The 19,396-nt window shown below is 30.7% G+C and overlaps 6 protein-coding genes and 1 non-coding gene across 7 annotated transcripts; 5 read left to right on the forward strand and 2 right to left on the reverse strand.

Moving 5' to 3' along the window:
* Positions 1–993: 993 nt before the first annotated feature.
* Obp4 (odorant-binding protein 4) lies at positions 994–3,057 on the reverse strand. Its single transcript, XM_013317581.1, has 5 exons — positions 2,998–3,057; positions 2,186–2,353; positions 1,858–1,975; positions 1,318–1,403; positions 994–1,045 (listed from the first exon to the last, which is right to left on the reverse strand). Exons 1-5 carry the CDS (start codon positions 3,046–3,048, stop codon positions 1,025–1,027), a joined length of 444 nt encoding a protein of 147 aa, XP_013173035.1. The 5' UTR covers positions 3,049–3,057; the 3' UTR covers positions 994–1,024.
* A 1,073-nt stretch (positions 3,058–4,130) lies between these two features.
* On the reverse strand, positions 4,131–5,368 carry LOC106121776 (general odorant-binding protein 72). Its single transcript, XM_013317582.1, has 5 exons — positions 5,312–5,368; positions 5,099–5,174; positions 4,940–5,028; positions 4,400–4,511; positions 4,131–4,219 (listed from the first exon to the last, which is right to left on the reverse strand). Exons 1-5 carry the CDS (start codon positions 5,366–5,368, stop codon positions 4,131–4,133), a joined length of 423 nt encoding a protein of 140 aa, XP_013173036.1.
* A 929-nt stretch (positions 5,369–6,297) lies between these two features.
* LOC106121780 (general odorant-binding protein 72-like) lies at positions 6,298–7,401 on the forward strand. Its single transcript, XM_013317585.1, has 5 exons — positions 6,298–6,372; positions 6,583–6,658; positions 6,793–6,881; positions 7,079–7,190; positions 7,313–7,401. Exons 1-5 carry the CDS (start codon positions 6,307–6,309, stop codon positions 7,399–7,401), a joined length of 432 nt encoding a protein of 143 aa, XP_013173039.1. The 5' UTR covers positions 6,298–6,306.
* Positions 7,402–8,443: 1,042 nt separating this feature from the next.
* Positions 8,444–9,240, forward strand: LOC106121777 (general odorant-binding protein 72). The gene is made up of 4 exons (XM_013317583.1): positions 8,444–8,519; positions 8,584–8,672; positions 8,879–8,990; positions 9,141–9,240. The coding sequence occupies exons 1-4, from the start codon at positions 8,444–8,446 to the stop codon at positions 9,227–9,229; spliced, it is 366 nt and encodes a 121-aa protein (XP_013173037.1). The 3' UTR covers positions 9,230–9,240.
* Positions 9,241–10,314: 1,074 nt separating this feature from the next.
* Positions 10,315–14,423, forward strand: LOC106121586 (uncharacterized). Its single transcript, XM_013317298.1, has 10 exons — positions 10,315–10,393; positions 10,804–10,879; positions 11,066–11,154; positions 11,987–12,098; positions 12,251–12,333; positions 12,903–13,007; positions 13,259–13,334; positions 13,675–13,763; positions 13,954–14,065; positions 14,335–14,423. Exons 1-10 carry the CDS (start codon positions 10,340–10,342, stop codon positions 14,421–14,423), a joined length of 885 nt encoding a protein of 294 aa, XP_013172752.1. The 5' UTR covers positions 10,315–10,339.
* Positions 14,424–16,921: 2,498 nt separating this feature from the next.
* LOC106121773 (uncharacterized) lies at positions 16,922–18,891 on the forward strand. The gene is made up of 5 exons (XM_013317579.1): positions 16,922–17,046; positions 17,536–17,709; positions 17,979–18,093; positions 18,343–18,425; positions 18,762–18,891. The coding sequence occupies exons 1-5, from the start codon at positions 16,984–16,986 to the stop codon at positions 18,777–18,779; spliced, it is 453 nt and encodes a 150-aa protein (XP_013173033.1). The 5' UTR covers positions 16,922–16,983; the 3' UTR covers positions 18,780–18,891.
* TRNAI-AAU (transfer RNA isoleucine (anticodon AAU)) lies at positions 17,835–17,908 on the forward strand. Its single transcript has one exon. It is a non-coding gene; the product is annotated as a tRNA-Ile (tRNA).
* Positions 18,892–19,396: the final 505 nt, after the last annotated feature.

A 19,396-nucleotide genomic window follows, 5' to 3' on the forward strand; every position in this document is an offset into this window, starting at 1 on the left:
CTGGTTCGACTTTACACATTGATGTCTCTGTTTGGTCAAAGAGTATGTAAAGGTTCACTGACATCTATAAATGGACTAGCTATTAGACGTGGTATTTTGTGCCTATTTCATTACCGCCATTTTGGCGCTGATGGTAGAGGTTTGTAGCGGTGGTGTGGATTGGAACTAATGATTCAGATATAGTTAACTGTCACGTAATATCAACAGGCGCGGTTATATAGGAACATAACTAAAGCTGTTATTTACAAGAAATCGCCTATCCATTTATAGAGATCAGTGGGGACGAATACAAATATCACTGCAGCTCTGGAGTTATATTGATATTTTTAAGATAGCAATACTTATGTATTAGAGATACTAATTTCTTTTAATAATTTCTTAGTTTGTCTTTTTAAATATATTCACATTTTTCTTTTGTTTTTGTTCAGTATGTGGTTGTGAATTTTTTAAAGTCTGAAGTAAAAATTTGAAATATTTGTGTTATTCTTTTTTAATTTAACTCTAATAAGAACAAACATAATACTTTATACTGATATTTATTACATGTGTTATATAGAATTCGCTCAAGTTTTTCAAACGAGAATATTTTTTTTAAATATTTAATTTGAGAAGTGCATGAAAACATGAAATGCAATTTATGATGTTATGATGGCATTCTTATAATGATGCAAAAGTTTTCGTTGTGAAATAAATGGTGGGGGTGTCGCACCTCTCATGTTTTTTTGCACATATTGTAATTGTGTATACGGAAATAGTTAAGTGTCATTGCATATTTTTACCAAACATAACCGTGCATATTCTTAGATATATTTTTTATTCTGTACTTGTAAGACAACACATGTATATGTTTTTACTATGTCTGCTGAGTAAATAAAAACAATGTTTAATTGCCAATGAGTTTTATTGTTACATTTTTTTTAATAAAAATAATTTATTTAAACCAAAGTACACATAAAAATATACATCAGTTGTTGGGGCATCCTTTTAAGTATGACATTATATAATGCTTGTTTTTCTATTCTTACTAATCTAGCTCAAAACCCATCTGAAAGAAAAGGAGTTGTTATTAAGGATAATCCAAATATAATAAAGTTATAGTCACTATAGTTCTTATCAAATATCTTGGAAGCAAGAGGTCACCTGCACGCTACGCTGTGCCTTTTCGCGTCCTTTTACACCCTAACACACCTGTGTTCTGCGCAACGACTCACGCGAAGTTAAGAGCCGCCAAGATATATGAAAACGACTATATATGGCTCACAAAATACTTGGAATAAGCAACGAGTTATCATACGTCGGAATAAAATAAAAATGTACCTTTGGAGCATTTTCTGTAAGACATTTAGTCAATTTTGCAGCTCTCTCGCAGCCTTCTTCGCCGTCACTAAAAGTATCTTCATTTACTGTAAATAACATCGTTATCTTATATCTTTAAATGAGCAATTCTTGTATGTGTCAGTCTCTTGTTTCGGGGGCGATAAATCGATCTAGCTAGGAATCATTTTTAGAAAATGTCATTTTATTCGTGTTTTATCGATAATCAACTTAAACATAAACTTAACTATTTCTATCGGTAAGATCAAAAATTTTTATTCATATTTCATCATTTTATTAGTAATTCGTACTTAAATATAATTTCCAAAAAACACAATTAAAAAAAAATACCGAGCAGAGCTCGGTAATCCAGGCCAAAAAAAAGGTTGGCGCTTTTTTATCCCGCGTCAAAACACTATCAATTAGAATATATGCATTTTCACGAGAGCTGCCAACGTAGAGTTTTTAAGCTGCGTTAAAGAATCGCCCCTGCGCATAGAGGCAGGATTAGGGGTAGAATGTTAGTTTTAAATAATTCTGTACCTTTGCTGCACAATTCGAAAAGTTCCTTAGATTTCTCTAACTTTGCTTTGTCCTCAGGATGCTTTTCTTGTGCAAGTTTATATGCGTTCTCCTTCATAAACATTCCTTTTTCATCCATCTGAAAATGTGCATTAATTAAAAAAATCTTCACATCATTCGAGACAAATTTTGTTTGGGAACTCATAATTTAGTAACAATCTAGAACAATTGTACCTCTCACACACACTGTCAAAGAGCTGGCCGTTGCATAGAGATGACTAATCGTTTACCTTACGAAGTCTTAGGTCTTAGGGATGCTTAGATGAAAAGATTATAAAAACCAACTTACCCATGTAGTTTTTCTGTAGACACAAGCTAAAAGGCAGCGTGCATTCTTGCTATCGGGTAGCTCGTGTTTGTTGAGCATGGTCATTTCTTCAGCGGTCACCGGGTGGTCTTTGGTGCACTCGACGCTTTGTTTCAAGAAGAATTCCTTCACTTCAGCCTCGGTGCGAGCCTGTGCATATAATAAAATTTACTGAAGTGGAAGTAATTAGGGGAGGCAGAAAACCAGTGCGGACTAATTATAAGCTGGAGACAGCATCAATTGAGCCTCTTCCTGTTAGCCAATTTTTTTTGGCTCTTTGTTTAATTGATACCTTCTGTAAATGTAATTTGTTTTCTTTTATATGTACGGTATATTTTTTATTTTATAAATAAGAAATTGCAATAGTAACTTAGTAGTAGAATTACAAAATGAACATAGTGTTTCCATTCTTTTCTTTATTGGTCTAACTTTAATTTTTCGGCTATTTAACATTAGGCAGTTTGTTGCGATATCTTCTACTCTCATGTAATTGTGAACGAGTTGTTCTGCAATTGTAAATGTTATGTACCTTAATTTACACAAAGTGTGTCAGAACTTAATATTATGGGTAGCGCGAATAATTGTTTCCGTTAGTTTGCAAAATATTTTTAACACAAAAACTATTTCAACATGCACCAAAAACTTGATAGCTCAATTAAATAATAATACTATTGAATACTATTGAGTTGCCCGAAAGATTGCTATGAATTTCTTTGGTTTTGAAATAAATAATTATAATAGGAGAATGTTTGAAACTAAAATACGTTAGTTATAAAATTTGTAAAAGTTCTTACCAAAGCACCACCAATGAAAGAGAAACAAATAACCAATTTTACAAAAGACATCTCGATCGATGTTTTACAAATCTGTTGTCATCTAACTTTGGGACAAGCTTTATATACTTAAATTTTATTACATTGTATCAAAAATTATAATAACATTGCAATTATATAATTATTAATAAATTTTTATTTATCATATCTAGTATCTTTTGTGATTATAATCTTTATAAGATATTTAAATAACAATTTAGATTTTAACGGATGTAATGATCATTATAAATGAATCACAGCTTCCCAAAATACATAATGACTAGACAAAAAGTATATAAAGTTTTAACATGATGTTTGTTTCATTCTATGTCTTTTTATCCGTAGTAGCAGAAAGGATCTTACAAATAAAATCCAAGATAATAAAAGGTAGATGGGACGGTACTCTTCATTCATCATCAGTTCATTATACGTCCCCACCGTGGGGCTCTGGGCCTACTGTAATTTAGGGGTGACAACGCCATAGTCAACCATGCTGGCCCAGTTCGGGATGGTTGACTACACAGTCTTGGTTACTTACTAATAATAATTCAATGACTAACAATTCAATTGCGGTGGTCGCTTAGTTAATTAGAATTTTAGTTTTCTATAAATGATGTTTATTTCTACAAGTTCGTGACTCAAATTGGGTTTAAGATCAAAACGAATAGCTTTTGTTAACGTCACGTAATGACAGATAATTTAAAACATCGTAAATGTACTGTTTTTCTGTATTTCACAGACGTTAAAATTGCACGTAATTAGTCTTGGAGCTGATGCTTGACGTTAATTGCTATATGCCAGAGAACTACGTAATATATTGTTTTGTACATCGCAATAAATAAAAAATAGAAACGATTTAATTGTGTTTTCAAAATATTTCCTAAACTATAGTAATAAGGATTTTAATTAAACTCGTTCTTATTAAACTTTTCTTTAAATAGTATATAATTTGTTAGGGCTATATTGTCCAGGGCTATGTATATGTATACAGACAGCTAGACATATTAGACTATGTACATAGTCTGAAAGTACTACTCTAATCGAATACAATATTTATTTATTTAAAATATTATCACAAAAACTTTAATATTTAAAACAGATATAATATCTATATATTAAGGGAAAAAGAAGATATCAGGATTTTCTTTGTAAATACATTTCGTCACGTAGAATGAAGCCTCGCAGACGTCTTTGTAAGAGTCAGCTGAAAACAATAATAAACCACTGTCGAACAAAAACATTGTAATTTTTTTATGTTTCGGTAGTTGAATACCGAAAGTTTTGAGATTCTTTTTTAGTTGCAACAAATAAAAAAGTTGGTTCCACTGAATGAACGTCGGGAAGCTTTTGTGATAAATAAACTAATTCTTGACCATCTACCTACCGACTTTTCTACAAGCAGTTATTGCAGCCTTTGTCGGTTCTTTGATCTCATCTGGCAAAAGCATATCAGCTTGTTTGATCGCTGCTTCATAATTCAATTTTCCATTTTTCATCTGTAATTTACATGATTTATTTTTAATTTACATCTTACAGTCTTATTAATATTATAAATACGAATGTTTAGATGGATGGCATTGAAGGTATCTCCACAATGCCTGCAAGGATGCCGCTGAAATTTAGGGTATACGTAGACCATAGTCTGGAAGAACACAGTTTTATTTTTAATTCCGCGCGGACGGAGACGCGGGCGACACCGAGTATAGGTATCATTTTTTTTTTATAGGATAAGGGGGCAAACGAGCAACGAATCGCCTAAATAATTATGACAATTTTAAAACAAGAGCTTTTTTCTGACATGATGAAAGGAATGTAAAGAAATTTAAACCTGACCAGTGTTGTCTTGTGAAAATATTCATTGATTTGACTTTAATTCTTGCAATGAGGTTGTAAATGGTATTTTATATTTTTAAATTGTTCATACCGTGTTTGCCATTTTCATGATACATGCTACGTAACACATAACTTCTTTCTCTTCGATGAATACTCCGTCATTGAGGGGATCGATTTTTTCTAAAGAAACAATTAATTGGTCATATAATTTACCAAGAAACTCAAGATTATAAATGTATTAAGTTCTCACCATCCTCAACATTGTTTTTGGGTTGACAGGATTTCCGCATCATTTTACCCGTTGACTTGATCTGCTTCATTGTCATCTGGAAATGTATGAAATTAACTTATTGTTTAACTCACATAAATATAATACTGAATTATTTAAAAACAAAAACACTGTGCGAATAATTTCTGTAAAGGTAACCTAGTTATTTTTACAGTATTGTTAAAATAAACTTACAGCTTCACAAATCGTTATGATAACTAAAAATCTTGCCAATGCAGTCAAAATGGACATGGCATCGAGTAATCTGGAGAATTCAGATAGATAAGTCTTCCTTTATAAAAGCCTCAGTAATTAATATCCATGTAACGTTTAACACCTTTGAAACTTAAAAGGTAACCATAAACACTGAATGTGGTAGAGACATTATAAAATAGAGATTTGTAATTTAAAACCGAGGTATCAGCGTCAAATTAGGATTCGAGTTTCTTTCCTGTGATTTTTTTAAAGGAGAAGAGAGCCAACGACTACTTAAGTGCCTAATATTAGTTGATGGGCATCAGCCTATTTGTTAAGGTAAAGTTTTGTAGAGTTAAAGCTCTAATTATTTATGAATTTTTACATACATTTTAAAAGCTATGACTTCAAATTTATGCTCATTATAAATTTTGAATATAATACTTTTAAACATAAATCTTGTCTTGAACGATAATTATGGTCACCCTATATATTGTTGTATGAAATCATTGGCCGATGATTTTTAATTGACAGGTTTGATAGTTCTATAATGAATAACTTCCATACAAAGGTATCGTTAAATTTATGAAACAATATTTTTTACAGAGAATGAAATTACCCAATTTTACATACAAAATTCCCAAAATGGGTTTTCGTTGTTTAGTTGTTTTACATATAAAAGTATATTTTAATAAATAATTTTATATTAAATCAATTTGTCAGTTTTTGCCGATTGTATTTTACGAGTATGTTAGAGGATTGAGGTTTTTATTGTATTATCCATTTGTAGATGTCACCTTAATCACAGGGTGTTCCTATTTCTTAATATGAAATTAATATGTCACTATGTGCATATTGTCTTGTCAGTTAGAATATCATTAATCAATCATTGTGTAGATGATAATTTTAACAGAAATATATAAAGTAAAATACGCTTATATCTGTCGATTATTTGAAGAAACAGAAAACTTGTGTTGATATTTAATATCGTTATTATGAATTCAGTGTGCATTTATTTTATTATAAATATATTGTATTTGTGGATAACTCTGAGTAACTCGGTTAGTTAATGAAATTAAAATTAAAAAGAATAGTTTGTTTAATGGCTATTTTTCACGGAACAAACAACAGATTTTCGTTTGGTGACTGAGAAATACTTAATAAATTGTCTACCCCCTGTAACTTGTCGTTTTCCCTAATTGTGTGTTTATGGTTAGCTATATTGATTTTGTAAAGAAATTAAATAATTACTTAGGTATATTCATGTTTAGATGACGCGACAACAACTTAAGAATTCTGGTAAAATTATGAAGAAATCGTGCATGCCAAAGAACGATGTTACTGAAGGTGATATATCCTTGAGATCTATTATTCATTTTATTTACTTAAATTGATTTAATATAATTAAATATACTAAACTATGATTTCTATGATACAAGTGTTATGCGAAAAGTTTGCATAGAAATAATATAATTTTTCAGAACAAGTAGGTGAAATAGAAAATGGAAAATTTATTGAAGATCGGAACGTAATGTGCTACATTTCTTGTGTTTACTCCATGTCACAAGTTGTAAGTTTTTTTTTTGTGTATTTAATTTTATTGCAAAATATTCTGTGTTTAGTTCATTGTTTTTAAATCAGGGTGTAATCTTAATAATTCCTAAACGCTGACTCATGAGTGGAAAATTTTGTGGCACTGAAAGTTTACTGCGGGCCTTTATACATGCTTTTTTATATGTGTATGAAAATTACATAATAACTTCATAGGTCAAAAACAACAAACTTAACTACGAAGCGGTTATCAAGCAAGTGGACGTAATGTTTCCGGCGGAAATGAGGGATGCCGTGAAGGCTGCTGCGGCTAATTGCAAAGATGTCGGTGAGTTGACAATGGCCTTTACGTCACTGATGCATTTCACACGAGGGTAGAACAGTGAGGCTGTACAGTAGAACAGTGCAATACTATTATTGTATGAACGCAGTAAACTTTATTTTTTTCAGGTAAGAAATACAAAGACATTTGTGAAGCTTCGTACTGGACAGCCAAATGTATGTACGACTTTGACCCGAAGAATTTTGTTTTCCCTTAATATCCTAAATGTATTTTATGATGTGTAATAAAAACAAAATTGAATAATTTTCTTTAATTTGAATAATGTAAGCGTGGGTTTTCATTGCCGAAAACCTGCTAAGTAATATATTGTTATCTCTCACATTTTCCTGAAAAATAGAGGAAAATAGTATTTTTTCGTTCGGCAGTATAAACTCCCACCATAATTTTTTTTTAAAGTAACCTTAACTATTTTTTTCATAGCTGACAAACAAATGGAAGGTTAATTTGTCATTTAATTCAGAGCTAAACGTTTAACAAGTATGTTATTAACTAATTTAACGAGTAGTTTCGTTAAACTGTAGGTGTGTTATTTTTTTATCGAAAAATTTAATAGTATTTAAATAACTTGATTTGATACTACAACATTTTGTATTTAACATTTTTCGTGATATAAGGATTCATTTTTGTCTTTAGTTTTGTATTAAGATAACAATTGCTTTGTAAAAAATGTTACGATTTACTGTATGTGTATTGTTATTTTTTATTCATATCACTATAGTTTTTGGGGTAAGTAATTATTATATTATAATTTAATTTATAAACGCGTAATAATTCTACAAGAACCCATGACCAATTACTTACTTAAATAAGACACTCTAATTACTATACTACTACTACTACTACTAACTATAGTGCCGTGTTTATGTGAATGTTAAGTCAGAGATAGAAAAATCTATACTAATATTATAATGCGAAAGAGTTTTTTGTTTCTTTAAACGCGCTAATCTCATGAACTACTGATCCGATTTGAAAAATTCTTTTTTTGTTGGATAGTTCATTTATAGAAGAAGGCTTTAGGCTAAATAACATTACGCTGCGACCAATAGTTTTTTGTTTAATTCCGCGCAGACGGAGTCAAGGGCTACAGCTACTTAAAATATGAAGAATTACAATTAATACTTTAAAAAAAGGAAACATACTAAAGTCTTGCTAAAATTAGACAATAATGTAGTAATAATGTAGTCTAGTTGTGCAAAAGTGAGTTAACAAAAATAATTTTTACTTGTACGATTTATTAGATGACAAGAGAACAGTTAAAGAAGACATTAACCGTTATGAAAAATCAATGTATGCCGAAACATAGAGTTACGAATGGTAAGTAGAAATAAAAATTATTAGTTAAAAGCAATATTTAAAACATAATATTTATTGTCCACAGAGAAAGTCGGTAAAATAGAACAAGGAGTATTTATTGCAGAACATAACGTTATGTGTTATATAGCGTGTGTATATAAATTAACTCAAGTGGTAAGTAACTCACACATCCTTATTTATACTTACATAATTGAAATGGCATTTGGTAAATGTTACATGTTACCTTGTATAATGTTACATGTCATCATAAAGATACAAATTAGAAAAATATTTTTTTTTCTGTCATATTTACGAAAATTAAAATAAAATTGTTTTATTTCATGATACTTAAAATAATGAAACATTTTAATAATTTCCAGGTAAAGAACGATAGATTAAACAAGGAGTCGATTACAAAACAAATAGATATTTTGTATCCTCAAGAGCTCAAAGAGTCTGTAAAGAGAAACGTTGCTGATTGCGTAGAAGTTCGTAAGTTTTTAAAACTATTTTGTTCCTAAGAAAGTCTTATTTTATGTCTTATAACATTTATCTTTAAGCTTCTGTACTACAGAAAATTAATACACCTGTTTTTCAGTTCTAAAATATTAGTGTTTTTTTTTAATTTTTAATTGATTCCAGAATACAAATACGACGATCCTTGCGAGGGCATTTTCTATTCTACAAAATGTCTGTACGAAGCTGATCCACCGAATTTTATTTTTCCGTAAATTCCATTGAAACTCTGTGAGCAAATACTGAATTCGTTGTCAGTTTTACCCAAAGTATAGTTTACAACAATCAATATTACCTTTAACACATTCTTTATAAAAATTCTTAATAAAAAAATATTTAAAAACTAACCATCTTTTATATTCTATTGATTGTCTATATAGTAAAGACTATTTCGTAAATCTATTTTAAATTTTACTAATTTTTTTACAATAAATAAAATAAAGTAAGTATCAGTTACATTTATTTCAAAATTTATTAAATATAAAAAGCAAATGCACCAAAAATATAATATTTAGTGTAGTCAGCGTGTCAGTCGTCGCCTTTTTGCATCCAGCGACTTCGTATCGTTTTTCTATAATAAAATATTATTCGTATAAGCTGTCATCGACTATCTTAACCTATCATTATAACTTTGTTGTTATTTATTTTAATGTCATGTAATTAATAGTCATTTTTACGATTGGACGGAAATTCACTGCTTTTAATTTTGAAGGTATTATTTGTCGATAAAGAAGACGAAATGTTCAGAAGTAAAAAACTTTGTGGTTAGATTGTTTAAGAAGTGATAGGAAAGTTAAAAATAAAATTATATGTTTGTTAGATTTTCCTACTGGTATTTATTAAATGTTACTTAATTGTTCACGTTCATTGTTAATATTTAATTCTTAAACTAGATGTTGGTACTTAGTATAGCACGGCACTACATTATAAAGCCAAGATCCTGTTTACTTCTACTATTTCTTCCTCCTTCATAACATGAAGCTTGTCTTATATCACAAAATATTAAGTTATTAGAAGATTTACTGTGGGTTTTACAGACCAAAATACGTTTAAAACTTATTGTTATCTCTGTTTTGTCAAAGATGACAAGGATGACGCTATGTTTTATACAAAGATTTTGGATTCAGAAACCCAAGGTTAGTCTGAAAGCCATATTATGTATTAGTAAAAATACCATTTTGTCTATACCCCTGTGAAAAAATTATGCGGCTCTCATAACTTATAATTTATTTTGCAAAAGCACTTTATAAAACTTTATGCATTCTTTCCTGTCAGTAATTTTTTTACAGACTCCTAAAACATAAACACATCGCAAACAAGTAACAATGTTTTTCCGTATCGTGTACTTTATTTTATTAACACAAACTTTGGTAATAGCAGTAAGTATTTAGTTTTTAATTCTTTAAACTAATAATTTAATTTAAAATAATTATTAATTAAAATATATCTTTGTTTTTCTTGTAATATTGTTTTAATTTTGTTACATTATTATTTTGACTTTAAGATTTTCTTTGTAACGGGTTATTTTTATCGAGATTATTTTGTTTTGTTTACATACTTTGTTAAAAAACATCTAACTAATGGAAACTCCTTCATCTAACAATTACTTCGCAATTAAATTTAGCAGTAGAAAAAAATCTAACATGTTTTTAATAGCAAAAGCAAACAGCCTGCTACAAATATACTAGATGAGTTGGATTTATAAAAATATCTTCATTTTTGATGATTCTCAACTTGCAGGCCATTGTAAAAAAAAATTAAAAAGTAAAGTTATTTATTCTTTTTATAGATGACCAGGCAGCAGCTTAAAAACTCAGGGAAACTGATAAAGAAAACTTGTATGCCTAAAAATGATGTCACAGAAGGTAATATTATGTTATGTCTTAATTTTCAACTATAGTTTAGATGAATATATGGAAAAAAGAAGTAAGATGGCGGGAGCATCGACTTTTCTCTTTATCTAGTAATTGTACATTCGTTTTACAACTCAATGGCGCATGTTCAAAACTTAAAATAGAATCTTAACTATTGTGTTATTGCATTTATTTTAGACCAAGTTGGTGAAATAGATAAGGGTAAATTTATCGAAGATAGAAATGTAATGTGCTACATCGCATGTGTATATTCAATGGGACAAGCGGTAAGTTTTTTTTTATTGATTATAAAAATTAAAAATAATTATACTTAAATATGCTCGATCAATAAACACTTTTAACGATGCAATAAATATTTTATTGAGGATAAATCGGAAGATATTTGCGATATATACGTACCTACGGGTCAGGGTCCAGGACATTTAATTCTTGGACATATACATAATTGTCGTCGTTACAATAAAGATTACCTAATCTTACATCTTACTAATATTATAAATGCGAATGTTTAGATGGATGGATGTTTGAAGGCTGAACGGAACGGCAGAACAGATCTCGATGAAATTTGGCATACATATAGAACATAGTATGGAAGGACACAGGCTACTAATCATGTTTTTTTTCATTTCCGCGTGGACGGAATAGCGGGCAACAACTAGTTAAATATAACTGTTGGAAAATTTATTACATTTACATATATTGACCATCATTAAAGATTAAAGTTAGACGATTTTAAAGACCATTATTAAAGATTAAAGTTAACTTTGTTTTTATCTGGTGTTCTTGATTGTTGTTGATTTAGCTACGATACGTAAAAACGTAACATAATAACTTCACATTCTCTTTTTAATTACAGTGATAACAAAATATCTTTTGTATCCTTTACGACAGTGAAACTGAGGATAAGTTGTAATAAACTACGAGTAGATATAGGCGGTTCCTGTTGGACCGTTCGGCCTACAGATTTCCCATTACACCGATTGAGTCCACCAAATATCAGTCCAATAAAAACTGGTCTGAATATTCTATGGATTGGGATTGATGGGTCCAATGGGAAACACCCTAGGTATACATAACAATTATATGTCTATGACGCAGGTGAAGAACAATAAGATAGTTTTCGACGCTATGATAAAGCAAGTTGACATGATGTTCCCGCCCGAGATGAAAGAACCGTACAAGGCAGCTATAGAAAAGTGCAAGGGAGTTGGTACGTTAGATTTAATTTATATACCTTACTTAATTGTATGCAAGTACATACATAGTTAGATTTTAGAGTAAATGTACCTTAATCTGGATACAAGCTGATATTTTTTATCTGTGGTCTTTTTATTAAAGTTGTAATGTAATTAACTGTTTCAGCTAAGAACTACAAAGACATTTGTGAAGCATCTTATTGGACTGCGAAGTGCATATATGAAGCTGATACCGAAAATTTCTTCTTTCCATAAACAACAATTAAAAATAAATCTTGTGTTTTGAAGACAATTGTTTATTTATTTGGAAATTTAGACGATGCAAAAAGGAATTTGGGACACCCTGTATGTTTAAAAAGTATGCTTATTATTGGAGGGATTATAAATTAAGATTTAATTATTACACTACTAGTTTTCGCCCGCGTCTCCGTTTGCGCGAAGACTGGTTACTGGACATTTAAAAAAATTAATGAATAACCTATGTGTGTGTGTGTATGTGTGGTGTGTGTCTTACAGGCTATTTTCTACATCTGTGCGAAATTTCATCAAGATTCGTTGAGCCATTCCGAAGATACCATGTAACTCACGTACATTTATCCAAGCTTTGGTATTTATTCATTAAGATTAGGTAGTTGGTAGTAGTTACGGTAGTCCATGGATCTACACATTCGAATTGAAATATATTTTCAAACTATCAATTAAACTGTACCACAGGCGTTAATCGTGTTTGTTTTAACTAGTACTTTGATATACTATTACTTTATTACTAAGTCATCTTACACTGATCAAATAGTCTTTAAATTACCAAGAAATGACAGTACGAGACCAGTCTTAGTTTTTCTTCAAAGAAAGGATTTATTGTGATGGGTTATCGAATATTTTTATTAATTCTTATATCTATTTTAACATGTGGAGTACACACAGTAAGTTTTGATATTCTGAGTTATATTAATTGCCTTATTTATGTTAGAATGTTATTAATATGTGTCTTATTGCGTCAATACTTTTTTATTGATTCGAAAAACTTGCATTTTTCAATTAAAAAAAAAACATTTTTTTTAATGCATTACTTTAAAAGTTATATTTTTTATTACTTATTCTTCCCAGACGAGTGTAATTTAAGGAAGTTATGATATAAAAAAACTTTTTTTTTCTTAATTTTATTTTCTTTTAGATGACCAGACAGCAGTTAAAGAATTCGGCAAAGATGTTGAAGAAAACTTGCATGGCAAAGAATGACGTCACAGAAGGTAATTAATATATAGTTTTAGCTACTATTGATGTCCAGATAAAATATTATATTTTCAGACTAGCTGTCGCCCGCGACTCCGTCAGCGTGGATATATAAAAAACTTAATTAGTGTAGCCCACCCATCCATTCATCCACATCACATCCATCTAAACATTCGCATTTATAATATTAGTAATTTAAATGAAAAGCAGCTAAAATTAAAAAAAAAAAGAATAAATAGTATCCTATGTCCGTCTCCTGGCTCTAAGCTACCTCCTCACCAATTTTGAGCCATATCAGTAAAGCCGTTCTTGAGTTATAAATAGTGTAACTAACACGACTTTCTTTTATATATATAGATTTAATTGGCGACATAGAGAAAGGAAAGTTTATTGAACAAAGGAACGTGATGTGTTACATAGCTTGCATTTATCAAATGACGCAAATTGTAAGTTGATTTATTATATTTATTAATTATTTTATGAATCCCGTCTAAATAACCCATGTTATGTTATAATTAGCTTATGTAAACCCAAGAAATAATACGAATCTTAAGACATTTTACATTTCCAAATCGGTCTAATCGTTTAGTGTTCAGGAAGTCTTAATGTAACAAAGATACTTGACTACATTTTTAGGTAAAAAATAATAAATTAAGCTACGAGGCTTCATTAAAGCAAGTGGATTTGATGTACCCACCTGAACTTAAGGCCTCAGTTAAGGTCTCCATTGAAAACTGTAAAGATATATGTAAGTTATTTTTTTATCTGACTTCAAACAGCTAAACAAACTGCCAGTGATTGAGGTTTTATGGTAAAAAGATAGAAAAATTATACAAAACAAATAAAAAAGTTAAATACTTCGTAATTAATGTACATTTATTTTTATAATCTTTAATTTACGCAAAGGTTTTTTACTTTGTATAAGACGCTGTAGTTATTGCATGGGAAAACACACCTCTTTAACTTAATGAAGATTTTTTGTTTGGACAGCAATAAACTTAATTATTTAACTTACAGCAAAGAAATATGCAGATATATGTGAAGCATCTTATTGGACCGCCAAATGCTTATATGATGATAATCCAAAAGATTTTATTTTTGCGTAACTTTAAAAATAAAATTGTTGCACTTGAACTTATCTTTTCATTTCTTTAGTCTTAAACCTTAACTCATAGTATAATCTTATATATATATAAAAGAAAGTCATGTTAGTTACACTCAAGAACGATTTTACCGATATGGCTGAAAATTGGTGAGTACTATACTAGATACTATTTATTCTTTCATATAAACTCGCGGACGGAGTCGCGGGCGACAGCTAGTATGATATATTTTAAGTATCAATTAACAAGCATTTGACCTATCAAAAAAGATCTATATTTAGTACACATTAACCTTCACAATTCTCTCCAAAGAACCCTTTTATCTTACTTCTTACTAATACTATAAATGCGAATGTTTGGATGGATGGACGTTTGTTAGAAGGTACCTTCAAAACGGCTGGACGGATTTCGATACAATTTGGCATAGATGTAGAGCATATTCTGAAAGAACACATAGGCTACTAATTTAGTTTTTTCTTAATTCAGCGGTAATGGAGTCGCGGGTGACAGCTAGTTATGGTATACAAATTTGGATACTGGCATATCCTTGTTGTACGCACTGTAAACAGAGATAAAAATAGCTTACATCAAACTGTCAATGAATTTTGAATAAAAGGTCTACGTAATAATAAAGGACTAGCAATTTGCCTAACTGTCGCATTGTGGAGTCGAGAGGAGAATTAAATATTGTAATTTTATTTATTTTATATACTTTATTTACACCTGACGATGACATATTACAGAAAAACCAGTGTAATTTCCATTATTTCGTGAATTACTTAATGGTTGAAAATTGTCGACTTTTGAATTGCTAACCTTGACTGTTGCACCGCTAGCCGTGGGTTTCTGAGACCAAAATTATCGTTTCAAACGTATTGTCTCTGTCTTCTCAAAGATAATGACAGGGACGACGATATGTTTTATACATAGATTTTGTTGTAAGAAACGGACGGTAAATCAATTAATGTTATTAAGAAAAAATGTGCGGAAAATTCTACTTAAACGTGTCTGTTAGAATTGCTTAATGACTAGGTTCTTATAAAAGTTAAATTGTGCATCTCTCTATACGTTTTAGGACTAACCGATGGTTTCTGAGCAATCAAAGCAAAATAATTAATTTCTGAGATCAAAATGTCTGTTTAAAACATATTTTTATCTCTGTTTTGTCGAATATAATCACCGAGATAACGATGTGTTTTACACAGACATTTTGGTCTCAGAAATTAATTATTTTGCTTTGATTTTTCCAATGCTTTTTGGAAGTATTAATATACTATTTTATCGTGAATATTAATAGGAATTTTTTATTATAGTTTTGTTGCTTGTTTGTATACTTCTATTTGTAATAAATTCCTATGTAGAGTGTTACGGGACTGGCATGTTCAAAAGCACGAAAGTCCCTAAAAAAGAGAAAAAAGGATAGACTGGCTGCCAGTTACATAATTATATATATTTTATACTAATTCGGACCATTTTATTTAACGAAAGAAGTTCTTTCCATCTTGTCCGTATTTTGTCCTTCTTTTTATTATTTAGACTCATCTTGCAAGCAACATTCGTCGAGTCACGTTTCCGTCCAGTACATACGATGTAATCAGAGTTGGTAATTATACAAAATAACTGACTAGTCTGTCGGTCAACAATTATATCAAGGTTTTGATGTATATATGTTTATACATACATATCACGTATTGTATAGTAATTGATATTATTAAATGTATATATCATGAAGGGGCGTTATTTAGACCTTTATTACTCTACAAAGTATATCTTGCTAATACAAATGGATGGATGGATGTTTGTTTAAAGGTATCTCCAGAACGACACTGATATATAACATAGTCTGGAAGAAGATATAGGTTACTTATTTAGTCTTTTTTCGATTCCGCGCGGGGACGCCGGCGACAGCTAGTAATATGTATATCATAGGACATAGTTATTTACGTTTTTACAGTTATAATATTAATGAAATGCGGTTTAAATTTCTACAGCAGACTTCTCTTGAGAATAGAGTTAAATCCGTCGAAAATTATGTTTCAAAATAGTAATAAATTAAAAAAATTAACTGCTAATATTCTCTTGTAAGTCGGGTGAAAAGAGAGATTTTCTTTTAATTTAATCAGGTCATATGTTTTCAATTTTGATAACCAGTTACCGATCAAGTCTATTATTACGAATCAGCAATTCTTTTTTAAGTGAATTAGGATTTCCGAAAAAAAACTGGTCGATATTTTGTTTTTTGGTACTGTTTTTAATTTTTTTAAATTAATGTAGGAACTTTAGTTATTAAAAATCTTATATTTAACGCAGCTCTAAGCTCAAAGTAAATTAAAAAAGTATGATCTTCTGATTGTCTTATTCTACAAAAAAATTTCAGTGTCAAATCTCGGAATCGCACGTTTTTATGTAGGATACAACATTGTATGTGTCGGATGGACAATTAACCTTTGATATAAAAAATGCTCAGCGGGCTTTGTATATAAAATGTGTGTTTTCCTAATACAGGACAGAGTGGTACAGAGCTGGGAACAAGTAACTTGACTTGCAATTTTATCAAAGGAAAATGTCGAAGTTGTATTGTGTTTTTCTTTTCCTTGGACTTGCTGTAAGCTTGAGACATGTCCGGGTGAGTTTTGGATTTATTTAGATTAGTTAATCTCCAAAACGGCTGGACCGATTTTGATGGGAATTTTACTGGAAGGTAGCCGATGTATGCGGGAATTCCTTAGGTTATATTTTAATTATGGGCAACGGTCACTTCGCTGTTTCAGTGATTTCAGGTGGCCGCTCGCTCGTTTGCCACCATATGATATAAAAAAAAATCCACGTCGGCGAAGTCGCGAGCAATAAATGAAATTTTACGGTGATAATGTTGCTTAACGATGATTCATTGTTTTTTTTTATTAAGATATTAAAAGGCTCTACAAGACCTAAAGCAAAATCCTCTAAAAAGATTATCGTAAATATCCTTATAGCTGTGAAAAATAACGAGCTTAAAATTTACAAATAAAACAAATTTAACTATTCCTGTGGGCTATAATAGCATGTCACGATAACTAAACGTGGAATATAAAACTAATGAAGTTTTTTTTAAAGAAAATATTTAATTTTTCAGGCTCTCTCACAAGAAGATATAGCGGCTATCAAAACTGGTCTCCGACCATTGATAGCGGAGTGCGGCAAGGAGTTTGGTGTGGACGAGGCAGATATCAAGAAAGCCAAGGAGTCCGGTAAAATAGAATCGCTGGACCCCTGTTTGTTCGCTTGCATTGGAAAGAAAATGGGAATGGTAAGTTTAAATTTGATAATTTTTATAATAAGTTTGATTATTATAAGTCTGTATTTTCTACTTCATTTAATAGTATTTTGTTTTTTTTTACTGTTTCTTTTTTTATTTTAGAACGTTTACAGACAGGCCCATTAGCTCAGTTGGTTAGAGCGTCGTGCTAATAACGCGAAGGTCGCGGGTTCGATCCCCTCATGGGCCAATTTTTTAACTATTTTTTTTCTATAGAAATGAAGTTCTATAGTAATCTATTGGTACAATTTGTGTTTCAGATCAACGATAAAGGAGAATTTGACGTCGAAAAGTCTTCTGAGACGGTCAAGAAGTTTGTTACTGATAAAGACGAGCAGAAACAGATTTTAGAAATTATTGAAAAATGCTCTTCAGGTAACTACGATGCTAATTTTAAGCGATTTATATATATTCTACAGCAGTAAAAAGTTTTTTCCTTTAAACATATGTAGTTTTAAAATCCTCTTCAATAAATCTTCATATTTCGATTGTTACAAATGTAATATTAGTTGTGTTTTTTTCCATTTACATAAATCGAAAAGATTGTTTTAAATCGGCGAGAATGGGAATATTTTGAATTATTTAAATTACCGGTTTTTTAATCCGTTGTTTAAAATGTTTCAGTGAACGATGAAGCAGTCAGTGACGACAAAGGCTGCGACCGAGCTGTCCTTTTGCATAAATGTATGGAGCCATACAAAGATCAGGTAATTTTTTGGTATATCTTATGACCATAAGTAAATGATAATACGTCGCACAGTGAGAATAGATCACGACGTCTTTGGATCAAATGAATTGATTTACCAAAATTTATTAAGCTCCCGCTAAATGTTTAGTTTTTTAAGATATACATCGAATTAAGAACTATTAATTAAACACGTATTTGACAAAAATATTAATCGTTTTTCAGATATATATTTCTATTACTTGCGTTTTAAAACGTATAATTTTCTTTAATTTAATTTACTTAGGGTAAGTTAGCGCCCCTATATAGGAACGACATACTTTAACTTAATTAATTTATATATTTTCTTCTATTTTAGTTCGATTTCTCCAAATGAGGACGTTAAAGAACAAATAATAGCCCGATGAAGTTACATTGGCCGCTGACTATAATGGATTTTGTATTATTTATTTTGTTGTAATTATTATAATAAAAGCATTAGAAAAATATAAATGAATTTTTAGTTAACTACTTTCTTGTATAAAAGTAAAATTATTAGAAAAGTTCTGTGTAATTTTCCTGAGTGAGATCAAAAACTCCAACGCATCGGGACCACGGGCACGCTTTCGCTCTCGTCCGCGGCCCCGTCTGCGCCAGCTACCGAGGCAGCTCCCTCTCGGGGGGATGAGGCAACCCTCAGTCGCCGGTGATGGACTCCCCCGTGTCCATCACCAGAGGGCTATTGTGGGGGGGGGGGGGTTTGCGGCAATATACTGCCGCCTTCTCCGCCCCACTCTCCTACGTCTGAGCGGGGGCGCCAGGGGATCTCCCTCGCGCTCCCGCTCACTATGTGGGTACCTAATATACACAACGTTATATTAAATATGTGTATAAAACAAATAATTATTTACTATTGAACGATGCAATTAGTGTTTAAAATACAATTCTTGGTAAATTTACATTTTATAGTTCTATTAAAATTTACAACGCATAATTACTACTACGCATTACATG

This window comes from Papilio xuthus, unplaced genomic scaffold, assembly GCF_000836235.2.
Source record: "Papilio xuthus unplaced genomic scaffold, Pxut_1.1 DF826938.1, whole genome shotgun sequence".
NCBI lineage: Eukaryota > Metazoa > Arthropoda > Insecta > Lepidoptera > Papilionidae > Papilio > Papilio xuthus.